A 12,918-nucleotide genomic window follows, 5' to 3' on the forward strand; every position below is an offset into this window, starting at 1 on the left:
ACCAGAGTTCCTACTGATCTATTAATGCTAAGTTTCTAGGTCATATCGAAGTCGGATGAATTATGACTGGATTCTGGTGTGCAAAATGATCAATATTTCAGGTATTATGATGAGCGAAAGCTGGGTGTTCTAAAAACTGGGTCGTGGTTCTAAAATGTTTGAGAAGCACTGTGATACATCATCATGAATGTATGATACAGTACACAACTTCCAATATTTTCACACGCTAGTCTGAATCAAGCAAACGTCTCAATAGGGAATGATGTGATTTCATGTTACAAGTGCCATAAATGTATGGCCCAGATAAGGATTAGTTATGGCCCAAGATCAGTTAGGTACACAGACAGTAAAGCTACAAAGGCACCCTGCCTGTCTGCACTTCTCGTTATACATGTTGGAAAATAGTATCATGATTAGAAAAGGAGCTCAACACACTCAATCGTCACTTTAATGCCAGTAGGTAAAGCTTAAACAAACATTGGGTCAGATGTGCTGTGGAGATGCACGTCACTTCTTAAACAGCTGGCATCTTTCGGTCCAAGACAGGACATTTCCAGACCCGATCATCACAACTGACCCAAGTGGCTTGTCTGTCATCACAGACTTCATGAGGAACTTTCCCCAAATATAGGTAAGGAACTTTTCCCCTGAACCTGCCCATTTTTAGGCCTCACGTTAGCAAGACCTTTTGATTTTTCTCAAATATGTATAATATACTTATGTATTGGAGCTTTCAGACACCTCTCTTTATCTATTGGTTTGTTGTTGTGTCATTAATATTTTGCTTATGCTTACTTCAGAATACAGCCTACTTCAGCCACTGGTTAACTTCACTTTTAGTGACTGCATTTTGCTGTCTCACAAGGAGCACATCCACACACAAGCAAGTTTTTTCCCCTTCCTTCCTTTTTTCCTCCTTAATTCTTTCTTTGTTTCTTTCTTAAAGGCAGGAGGCTTGCAGACAATGCTAGAGTGATAGACTTTTTTAGGACTGTGTTGGCCAGAACTTTTGATTTTACTAAAAGTATGTGTATAGCATAGTTAGTTGTAGGGGTTTCCGCTAGACTTCATCCATTAGTCTTTGGTTGGTGTCATTCACATTTTCTTCCAAACACTCCAGCATGCATTAAGGGGCAATGCATCAGCCCACTTAAGCCATTGGCTGGCGTCTCTACAAGTTGTCCTTTCACAAGGAACACATCCACTCAAAAACTAGTTCCCTTCAGTGCCAACATTTTTGCCTGTAGCAAATGATAATAAATATATATATATATATATATATATACACACATACATATATATGTACAATCCACACCTCCTCCGAGGAAGAAACTGCCGGAAACACCCTGCTACATTCAGACAGTGGCCATCCAAAATCCCTTGTTCGGAGCATACCATTTGGCGAATTCCTCCGGGCTCGGAGGAATTGCAGCTCTGAACAGGATTTTGTTGAGGAAGGGAGATGCATGACGGAACGTTTCATTGAGAGAGGGTACCAAGTTAATATTGTGAATGAGGCGTTCGAGAAAGCTAGTAAAATCAGTCATGCTGAGTTATTAACACCCAAAGATAAAACATCAGCAACAGGGGAAAATATAATCAGATTTGTATCCACGTATCATTCGAAATCTTGGCAAGTACAGAAAAGTCTAAGAAAGCACTGGAAAGTTCTAAGCGCTGAACCTACACTTGAAGGTGTATTGAGATGCAATCCAGATATAACATACCGGAAAGCTAGTTCTTTAAAAGACAAATTAAGTAAAAATGACATAAGCTCCTCTAAGAACAGAAAAACGGACATTGAGGGCTTCTTTACGTGCATGGCCTGCAAGGCATGCAAATTTAGCTCTAATGTCAAAAAGGTCCATTTTCCAGTGGAAGACAAAGATAGAACCATTAAAAAACATCTGTCCTGTCTGTCGGACTACTGTGTATATGTTTTGGTTTGCCCATGTGCCAAGAAATATGTCGGGAGCACGATGTTTCCAGCGAAAAAGCGTATTCTTGAGCACATGCGGGCAATCCAAAATAAAGATCAACTCTCTCCAATTGCGAGACATTTCGAAGAACTTCACAAAAGCAACCGCAATTTGTTGAAGTTCTTTGTCATTGACCGTATCCCTCAGATGAAAAGAGGAGGTGATAGGATACGGAAACTGCGACAATTGGAGAGTCGGTATATAATAGACTTAGACACAAAGATACCTGGAGGGCTTAATTCAGAAGAGGAGCTAGCCTGCCATTTAGGTGATTGACTCTGAACAGTGATTTCATAATGTAAGAACAACAATGTCCAAGAGAATTTGGAGTTTTTAACTTGTTCTGTGCTGAGCCTCCTGCAATGTGTTCCGTTAATTGTTTTTAACTTTTAAATTTTAGATAACTTTGGTGATCACTGTTTGTGTAGTTTTGCTTTGTTTGGCCGAAATATATAATGTTAAAATTCAGTGGGTCTGACTAGGTTGGTTCTTTTCCCCCCTCTTCTTTTGTCCAGGCAGAGGTAGCAAACAAGTGGTGACCATATGGAATACTGCGATGATATATTTCGGATCAACCCCATTGAAAAACTAAGACGACCATTGCTCATTAACTGTATTGTACATTACTATATTTTCCCACTTGGGATTTTTAGAGCGTATCTAGCAAGTTTATGTCGTCACCCACTAGGGATTTGTACTTATTATGTTTGGGTTGATCAAACATACTGATAAAGTTATATTGTCTTGAATTGCCATGCAGGGCAGTATTCCAGCAAACATGAAATGTAAATAAGAATGTGAAAGAGAACTACCTCAGCCTTTGATAACAGTACAAGGCATGTTGATTTATTTCCTTTCAGTAATTGTAAATGCTGAGTCAGCGATGAGATTGTTGGAATATTATACTTATCATGGATGATTTAAATTTGTTTAGTGATTTGATAAATCTTCTGAATCCAAGAATAATTATTCTTTAAATAAGAAAATTGTGTTGCTTTTAGTTGTGTCAGATGAACAAGAACCCCCTTAAAGATGGCCACTATTTGCAAATATATGTTTATGTTAAAGTCCTATGTTTCTGTTTACACTGTGGGTGTGTTACTAAACTTTGAATAAACTTTATTTATTGCAGCAAAATTTGCAGTAAGTTTACCCGTGAGCAAGACGAGCTTATCGTCGAAACGCGTTGGGTGTTTTGTTACTACTCGATACATCATGCTGAAACTTTACTGAATAAACCTTCGTTTCTGCAAAATACCAATTTGATGTGGCAAACCTTTTCATTGGAGTGGAGTGCATCGGCACATTCTGTCTTGTGCTTTGGGAAACTATTGATATATATATATATATATATATATATATATATATATATTGTTTAGATCAATGAGGGTCCAGCATATACCCAAACAAAGTTTTGCAAAAACCATTGACAAAACAAAACCAGATTTGCTAGTAGGCTTGAGTCCAACACCAGACTTACTGGCTTTGCCGATGCCTGTTCCATATAGGGAGTAACCTGGCCGTGGTGTGCTTAGACATCAGGTTCATGTCTCCTTTTTTAGGTCTCGGCTAGCGTAGGCTGCGCACATGCGCAGTCTCGCTGGCGAGATTTAATGACTGAGTAGCGAGATTAAGCCCCGCCCCTCGTCTCCATTGGCTGGCCTCCTAAACGGTGGCCAGCCATTGGAGAAGAGGTCCCAGTGATGTCATTCTTTGGATCTAAGCCCCGTCCTTTTTGGATTGGTGGGTGTGTTTTGACATTCTTTCTAGGCTGTAAACAGTCAAAAACACGCCCCCCCAGTCTGAAAAGGACGGGGCTTAGATAGAAAAAAGAACCATTTGTCTCTAAGCCCCGTCCTTTTCAGACTGAGGGGCGTGTTTTTGACTGTTGTTTACATCCTAGAAAGAAAGTCAAAAACACGCCCCACAGTCTGAAAAGGACGGGGCTTAGAGACAAATGGCGAGCGCTTGTTAAACAGGTCTCACTCTCAGCTTTCGCCGTATGAATCTCAGCCCAATTTGTCCTTCGGACGATTAAAAACGCGAGGTTGGGTTGGAAAATGTCACTTCTGAGGCCCGGACACATCCCCGGCCCCTTAAATTGGAAAAATGCTGGAGTGAGCTGTCCTATCGGGGTGATTTATGCCTCTGTAATCCTCGGGCGCAGGTATGTGGACCCCCACCCCATTGAAATCTGCAAGCGGTTCTTCAGACTCCGCTTGTAAAAGGGAAAAGCCACGCCTTAATCTGAATTATGGCCACAAACTCCTCAGATCTGATGTATTAAAAACATTCCGAGCCGCCTTGCCTTGGCCACCGATTTTTTCAGGTCAGTTTGTTGTTTTCAGGACTCGAGCTCTTAACGCGGGATCAGTCCCACCGTGACGTCATTGCTGTCTGCCTCAGTTTACGTATTTGGTATTTTTTTCGGGTTCTCGTAGCTTAGTGTAACCCCCACAGCACCGCTTCCGCTGTTTAAGCTAGAATTATATTAATGGGGGGGAGGGTTAAGCGTGGTGTTGGGGAGTGGATATCCGGTGTAGAAGAAGCCTTCGAGGTGGGATTGTACTGCTGCACAGAAAGAGGGAGAGAGAGAGGGAAAGAAAGAGTGGAAGACCAGACGGAAATAAAAAAATAAAATAAGAGACAATGGATGAGAAACAGAGCGACAAAGAGGGAGAAAAGTGTGGAAAAGTTAATGGACAGCAAAAATTGGAGGGGGGAGCGATGGAGCAACAGATAGAATGACGTAGAGAGGGGATCAGTGCGGGAGTGAGAGGAGACAAAATGTAGGAAAGACTGAGAGAGACACACAGTTTATGTAGAGTATGGGAGAGAGCTTCACAGAAAAGAGATATACATTGTTATTGATAATATACTAATGATAATAAATACTAGTAGAGAAGTATGGCTCTCACTTTATTTCACAGAATGCAGTGAACTGTGACTGCTGTAAATAGTTGTATAGTACATGCAAAGAGACCACAAGAGGACGCGGAGCACGAGGGGGAGCGGCCATCGGAGCACGAGGGGGAGCGGCCATCGGTTTCCAAACAGCTGCAACAATAAACGACCCCAAACACGTGGACACAATGAGATTGTATCCAAGTCCGATTCACTGATTGCATTTGAACCGAAAAAATAAGAGCTTGCTGGCACTGCATGGCGCTGCCGACAGAATCATCTCTCGAGCCCTTGTTCCTCTCCGCGGAGAACGGGGGTTGCATCTCGCGGGTGCTGGGGTGTACTTGTTTGGCGCACGAGGTGCATCATCAGTGCAGCGGGTGCAGTGACACCGGGATACGGGAGAAAAGGGTCCCACTGCCCCTTGTTTACTTTCCTCAGTTTTCAATGAGGAGATGTTTTGGAGGTGTTGGGGGGAGGGCATTCACAATTGAAACATACATTGTATTGCTAATAGTTGTGAAAACAGTCCTCATGTAAGTATGTAATCGCTGTTTTGTCATTTATGATCTTAAAGTGACTACCTGGCTGTTTCCGTTGAAAAAGAGGAACAATATTTACAGGAGTGGGGGTGGCACTTCTTCCGCCTTTCAAAGTTTCTTACTCTACCCCCCACCCGACCCTTCTGTCCACTGTCTTCTCTTTTTGTTTGTTTTCTAAAGCGCCGAGATAGTTCGCTCGGATGTAAAGTCTTTTACTAAGATGCGAGAGTAGAACAACCTGTCAAACACCAGAATGCAAGGATTACATTTAAATGTATGATCCGAGAGGTACCAATCAATAACTTCGGCAGAGGAGCCAAAACAATAAAAACAATGTCTTTAATCCGATTGAAGGCGTGTATGATAGTTTTAACGAACTAGTGACAGAAGGGGGTAAAGAAAACAGTCTCTCTCTTCTCTCTCTCTCTCCCCCCTCTCCAGTTCCTGAAAATAAAATGCACCAAACAGTCTGGTCGGAGGAGTGGGGGGGTGTTGGTTGGTCTGTGTGTGTGTCTGTGTGTGTGTGTGTGGCTCTGTGAGTGTGTGTGTGTGGCTCTGTGTGTGTGTGGCTCTGTGTGTGTGTTTGTGGCTCTGTGTGTGTTTGTGGCTCTGTGTGTGTTTGTGGCTCTGTGTGTGTTTGTGGCTCTGTGTGTGTTTGTGGCTCTGTGTGTGTGGCTCTGTGTGTGTGTGTGTGTGTGGCTCTGTGTGTGTGGCTCTGTGTGTGTGTGTGTGGGGGTGCAAATCCAATAGGTGTTGTATTTGCGAGAGATTAAGCTATTGGCATTGTAAATGACAATGCCATTTATTTATGTGTTTTCAAAACCAACACATAAATAACAGTTTTGTCATTTACAATGCCAGTAGCTCTAACTTTTGCAAAGGCGTGACCGTTGCATTGTAAATGCTTGTTTTTATTCTTTTCCCCGTCAATTGCATTACCCACGCTTATTATATTCCAGTACCAGACTCCGGTTCTTTCTTTTAGAGCTAAGGTTACACCCATCATTAAGACAATCATGATAGTTAGTGTCACTGTTTGCGACATTCCCTTAATGCAATTTATGTCATTACATATATGCCCGACCACGCCCTTACACTTGATCAGCAATAAAACTCTAGTATCCATTGGTAACTTTGCAGCGCCTAACATGATAATCATAACCTCTCACTGCCTAATGTTATTTTGGTGCACAATTTTTGGCAAAAATGATGAGGAGCCGTTACCCTCTCTTACACAACTCAATGAACCTCTTCATTTGTTGGAGAAACGCACAGTGCATTATTTCAGGTTCTAAAGGGTAATAATAACTACAACATTGCCTGTAGTTATTGTTATTATTTTCATATGTTTCTTTGACTATGCTCGTTAATGTACACATATTTAAGCCTTGAGAAAGCCCTAGGCCTCTGTGCCAGAAGAGGTAAACACGGACTGGCATTACTCTTGAGCTGTTCTGAAGCTCTGAAAAATTAGATTAAAAAGGCACTAATAAAAATCGACTTTTATTAATTTTTTTAGCTGACAGCTTTACAATATTTTAAAAAATACAATATAAAAACTCTGTACAAACTAGCCAGATCCTGATAAAAAAAGTAGACATCATCAAATTCATCAGATACTTTAAAATGCAAGTACAGTAAGATGCTAAGAGTACGCATTTTCATCTAAGGCATACAACCTAAAAAACATATATAGATTCTTCGAATGCAAAAATGTGCAAGTGCAGTGGAACAATAAAAGAATGCATTAACATTGGAGGCAACAACCTGAGAGAGAGGAAAACATGTGTCACTGTCAGTTAAAAAGCATGGGAGCATTTGGGAGTTGTAACATTTCCAGGTGTAAAACAGTCTACCAACACACCCGGGGAAAAGAAGTGCAGTTCATAAACATGGTGCAGAACTGTGCAATGTATACAAGAGCTAGCAGCGTATTCCATTATGGAAGACACACAGATCCGCGGAGCCTATCTACTTAAGCTAATACCTAGAGTAGTAGGCATCTCTCTCAGGCAAAGCCACGTAACCCATAAATATGATGCTACAAAGTGACCATGGTCTTGTCAACTGGTTTAATACATAGCGCTGTTGTTGGTTTAACTCATCTAACCCCATAAGATTTAAAAAGGTGGAGGAGCCACCTCCGCCGTGCGGCATCATAATTAGGGCAAAACAGAATAAAAATGGGTTGAATTGTCCAGACCACCGAAGCTACAATCGCAGCACTCCTATCTACGTTCGGGTAAATGAAAAAGCATGAGAAAATCCCTGGTCTGGAAGATACCCAAACGGAATTTTAGATACAATGTTCTCTTAAATTCAGGATAGAGCACGTCCAATTATTCTGAGCACAAGAGGCCACAGGTGTTGCTAAAATAATTGCTCGTGATACAACCTGGTTTCAACTACCGGCATTTTTTAATCTGCATTTATTCATGATACCGTTCTTTAATCAAATCTGCAATATCTTGTCTGATTCTACCAGATGCTTTCCACAAGGTCACCATCTGTAGCGGTTTCAAAGTTTTTGTACATGGGACAACCATGTAGAGCCCTGGCAAGTGCTGCTAGTTGTAACTTCTTCTAGAGTTTCTAGGTAAAATGCTGCCTTAGAATTTCTTACCAGTCTAACCCAGTAGAGAATTGTCCCTGAGAACGATGATTTCTGATATTGGAGTCAAATTTAGCTGTGCATAAAGCGCTTCTAGAGGGCTGCCTGGACCAAGCCCCAGGACAGTTCGAATTAAGTTATTCTCAACTCCATAGATACGCATCATACAGTGCGGCCGCCACTGCCCTTTGCTTATGTATTTGCAAAAGAACACTGATGCTTCTAGAAACCGGCCTTATGCCTAAAACTTTAAAACTGCTGCAGCTATTTGTCTCAAAACTAGCATAGCATTCTAAATTTGACTGCCCCAGCACAAATTCTCTGAGAATCATATTCCCAAATAGCCAAACTGCTTAATAATTTCCAGAGGTACACCTTCAACCGAGGGCTTTCGCTTAAAACTTGGAGAAGGCCTCAATACCATACTCATTGTTTTGCTACCATTAATGGTCAATGGTTTCTGGTCACAATACTCTACAAAGTGTATTAGTATCCTATGGGCAGCATTATCTGTTAGTGCCCATCAGTAACGCGTCATCCGCGTATAATAATATTGGACCCATTTTCAGACTACAGCGGGGATATCTATGGGTTCTTCCATAAAATAGTTCACTGCATCATTTAAAAAAAGGCTAAATAGTAAGGGAGCCAGCACACACCCTTGCTGGACACCTTTTTCGACCGGGAAAGATTCTGTGAACTCCCCACACAGAACACACCGTACTTTGGCTGTGTTACTAGTATGTAAGGCCCGTATGGCCATAACTAAAGATGGGTCAACTCCCAGGTCTACCAGGGATCTCCACAGCTTCTCTCTGTTGGCTAAATCTAAAGCTGCTTTCAGGTCCACAAATATTAAGTACAGCGATGACTTCCTCACCAGCATGAACTTGTAGGAGAGCATATATAACTAGAGAGCCTGTTCTATGGTCCCGATACGGGCCTAAATTCAGCTTGTACTTTTGTCATAATAATGTAAGCAGCAACCCACCCCTGGAGGCGGTTAAGCTGGACTTTCCCCAAAATTGTCCCTGCACCATCCAGGAAAGAGATCGGACGGTAATTGGATGGGCTAGATTGATTACCTTTCTTATAGATCGGCAGAATGATAGCTGAGCGCCATAAAAGGGGTACAGTGTTACCAACAATCACTGAATTAAACACTATAGTAGGAGTGCTGGCCCACAAATGCGTCTCTTCCCGAATGATATCAATAGGCATCATATTGGGGCCAGGAGCTTTAAGTTTCTTCACATCAATCAAGGCTCTCACCACCTCTGGGACCGAGATATTAATTACCCAAAGCCCAAGGAAGGGGGACTGTGGGGTTGGCACTGTATAAGTTACTAAAGTTGCTAATCCATGCAGATGGCCCAATGTGAGTTTCTATAGTGTTCACTGACCCCTTTTCAACCTGTGATACCAGGTCCTAGAATGTTTTGGAGTTTTTTTTTCCTGTGAGGTCTCCTTCAATTCCTCCCATAGAGTCAATTGGTGCAGCTGTTTCTTGGTTCTCAGAAGGCGTTTGTATTTACCTCTATACTGTTAGAATAATGATTTGCTATGTGGGCTTTGGTGGCGTGAAACAACTCCCTTCATTCTGAGACATTCCTCATCATACCAGGTAACCCATGTGCTCCTCTACCTGCCATCCAACGAAGGCGCTGCGGGACAAATGGGCTTAGACCACAAAGCCTTCAGCTCCTTTGTCATCCAATTGTAAGCTGCTAGAATTACACCTTTATCATCTTAAGGAGTTCAGAGTTGTGGAACTATGCTTAATCATTATATTCTTTAACAATGGGATTACTTGTGAATATTTCTCCCTTCTCCACCATATTCTCTTTCTACAATTGGATGCAACAATTACATGTGTGAAACTCCCCTCCACTGAACTATATACTTTGGCTCTCCACCTCAGGCCTGATTCCACACAAAGTACCAGAGGGTCATGATCGCTCTCCAGTCTCCTGACAACAGTCCTATTGTGAACACATTCCCAACCCTCTATATTAATTAGGATATAGTCAATTATGACAAACGTCTCCCATTATTAAAAGTTGCCCTAGCAGTGCTATCTGAAGGGGTAGGGCCATTAAGTAAGCGCATATGGTAATTTATCAGGAGCTCAGAGAATGATCCTCCCTTCTTTGTGGATTTAAAATTGCTCATAGATGACTCAGGAATACCTAAACAATGGTCTTCCAATATGACTTCATCGTTGATGATAGCATCCGAAGGTTGTGTGCTAAGATCTCCACAAATCAGTAACACATACTTCGCCCCCTCCAATTACCTTGCTAATAGCCTCGTCCTCCCTAATACTATCGACGCAAGATACAAAATTCCTCCCGATTGCATGAAACTCTGGGGCCCACCCCGCTGAAATCTAAACATTCACAATATCAATCACCCCACAATCTGGGCCAGTGAGCCAAATTCTCACAGGTTGGATATTAGAAGACAATTTAGCTGACCCACGTTTGAGCTACCCTGTATTCCAGTTTATAGGACACCCACACAGTGAGCCCTCCGAGGACAGATAACCTGACTGTTGCTGTCAAGAATCCCATTAACGCCAATTCCCTCAAGGGCCCATGTTTCTTGGAAGCAGCATATGTCATATTGCGCAACAAACTTCAGCCAGTCCTCATCCTCTATTTTCCTACCCGTGCCTGATATGTTCCATGATAGTACATATACATAGTCATTACTAGACTTGTTCGTAATACTGGCCCTGGGTGGCTCAGTAGGTCACAAAGTAGCAGACTCGCGGGGCAGGCTCTTCCATAGTGTATGAGTCGTAGCCAGATAGCTTACAGATTTAAGCTGCCAGCGCATCCAATTCACGGTGGCCTCCTCTTTTATTTTACGCATGCACAAAGGAGATTTTATTGAACTGAGCCTATATTAGGCCAAAACTAATGCAGCATCCAAGGTCCATTAACTGGTAAAAATGATCGGGTGCGTTATGCCTGCTTTTACTTTCCATAATACGTAAAGCAGTTTTACCTCTGAAAGCGACAGGATTTATTCAGTATGAAAATGCATCAACACAATTCCATGCTTGCGGACGATTGCAACTCACTTAATTTGTAAAATTGAACATGCCAGTGCCCGGATACTGGATCCGATGATACTTAACACTCTTTCCTTGCCCCCCGCATGAACAGAAAAAAACATTGCTGCGTTCCAATTAGAAATAATTAAACGAAGTTTTCGCTTCCCCGTCCCGGCCGTGCTTATCACGCAAGCCCGGGGATTGAGAGGAAGCACTAGGCCGCGCCCCCTTCGTTCTTAGAAGAAACACAGCTTAATCGGGCACGGAGAAACGTGAAGGCGCAGCACGCAGGTGACGAAAAGAGACGGCGTAAGGAATGCTAAAATTATAAATAACCGGCGAAACCTCCCCCTTACACCGGCGTTTCCGAAACTGGGGGCACCCGATTGTCGGGGCGTTTTGTAAACGTGTCTGTTTCTTTCATGCGGTTTTACTTTTTTTTTTAGGAAAAGTTTTGAGAATCTCTGCTTCCACGTCACCAACGGCTTCCTCCAGCTCTCAGGGGATAATACAAAAAATATTGTACAAAAAAATGCATGTAGATTTAGATATTAAAAAAACAAGCAAATACGCCATTGCCCCAACACTATTTCATTATTAATAAATAATGTGCATTCACTCCCCATGGAAAACACGACTTTACGTTTTAACTTTAACTATATTCAAGCACAACACAACCGCCTCTGCCTTTCCCAACTTTACAAAAGTAAAAACGTGGACATAAACAAAGACACCTCCCTTTCCATACAGGACTACAATTTATTATTTTTTGGAACGGATTGCAACATATTCCTTTCTATCGAGATATTTTTAAGTTTAAATTAAAATTTCCCTCCCCTTGAAGTGAAGTCCAACTATAATGTATCACCCAGAAAGTTTAATCGCTTTCTGTTTATTTAAAAACGTGAACCACATTTCGGTGCAATTTAAAACCACAGTTGTTTAAGTTTAAAAGACGGGCTATGAACATTTACGATATGTTTCGTTTTCTAGAAAACAAAGGAAAATGCTTCAAACTCCTCCCCCACCAAACATTCAATGTTGTTTAACTAGCAACATGTCGGGGAGCTCCTGCTGTAATTTTGCTCCAGCAGTGATTGCAGTGGATCAGCTGTTTACCATTTGACTTTCAACGATTTGCACAGCTCAACAGAGTTGCTTGAGTTTCTTACCAGCACAGGACCTGGTCTTCCAGATCTTCAACAAGAGGATGATAATAGCCAGAAGGTGGAAAATGTCCCCCAGAAATCTGAACACATTCATGGTGGGTACGGGTGGGATGTAATGCAAAAAGAACCACTGCCGACGGCGGAGCGCAAGGCTATAAGACCGTGTCCTGGGAGAGGCTCGTAGCCGGGCAGCAGCCCTGTATTCAGGGGAGATTGGAGTGAACTGCGCGCTCTAGGCCTTGGGTGTGCGGAAAAGGAGGAAGGGAAGGATTTCTGAGAAGGGGGAGGGATGAGACTCTGTTCTCTCCCTCTGCTGGACTGTGTCTGAATTTCAGGCGAACGAATAAATAAAAGCAGGTACCAACCATCTAATGTTAGTTTGGAAGGTAGCAGTAAAACACCGATAATCAAACTTTTAATATATGACTGTTTACGTATTTGCTTCGTGTTGATTTATTTATTTTTATTTTTTCCATTCATCTATGCTCTGACACCTTCGGGTAAAGTCTGCGCTATATAAAAATGCATTAAATAAATAAATAATCCATCAGAGTTTAATAATTGCTGATACTGTAAATATAATCGACACCTTAACACGTAAGCAACAATTTTTTTTAAACCCTGTTTATATTTAATTTCATTGTCAATACTC

The 12,918-nt window shown here is 41.9% G+C and overlaps 1 protein-coding gene across 2 annotated transcripts in view; it reads right to left on the reverse strand.

Moving 5' to 3' along the window:
* The window catches only part of KDELR1 (KDEL endoplasmic reticulum protein retention receptor 1), a 124,930-nt gene extending 112,338 nt beyond the window's left edge, over positions 1-12,592 (reverse strand). The window contains exon 1 of one of the 2 annotated variants that reach the window (XR_013598901.1): positions 12,270-12,503. Coding sequence is in view for 1 of the 2 variants with exons in the window: in XM_078654972.1 (XP_078511098.1) it covers positions 12,270-12,360 (91 nt within the window). In the remaining variant the exon portion in view is untranslated. Of the gene's footprint in view, positions 1-12,269 lie in introns of both variants that reach the window. The other variant, XM_078654972.1, reaches the window with a different exon arrangement.
* Positions 12,593-12,918: the final 326 nt, after the last annotated feature.

The sequence above is a fragment of the Lissotriton helveticus genome, chromosome 7, assembly GCF_964261635.1.
Source record: "Lissotriton helveticus chromosome 7, aLisHel1.1, whole genome shotgun sequence".
NCBI lineage: Eukaryota > Metazoa > Chordata > Amphibia > Caudata > Salamandridae > Lissotriton > Lissotriton helveticus.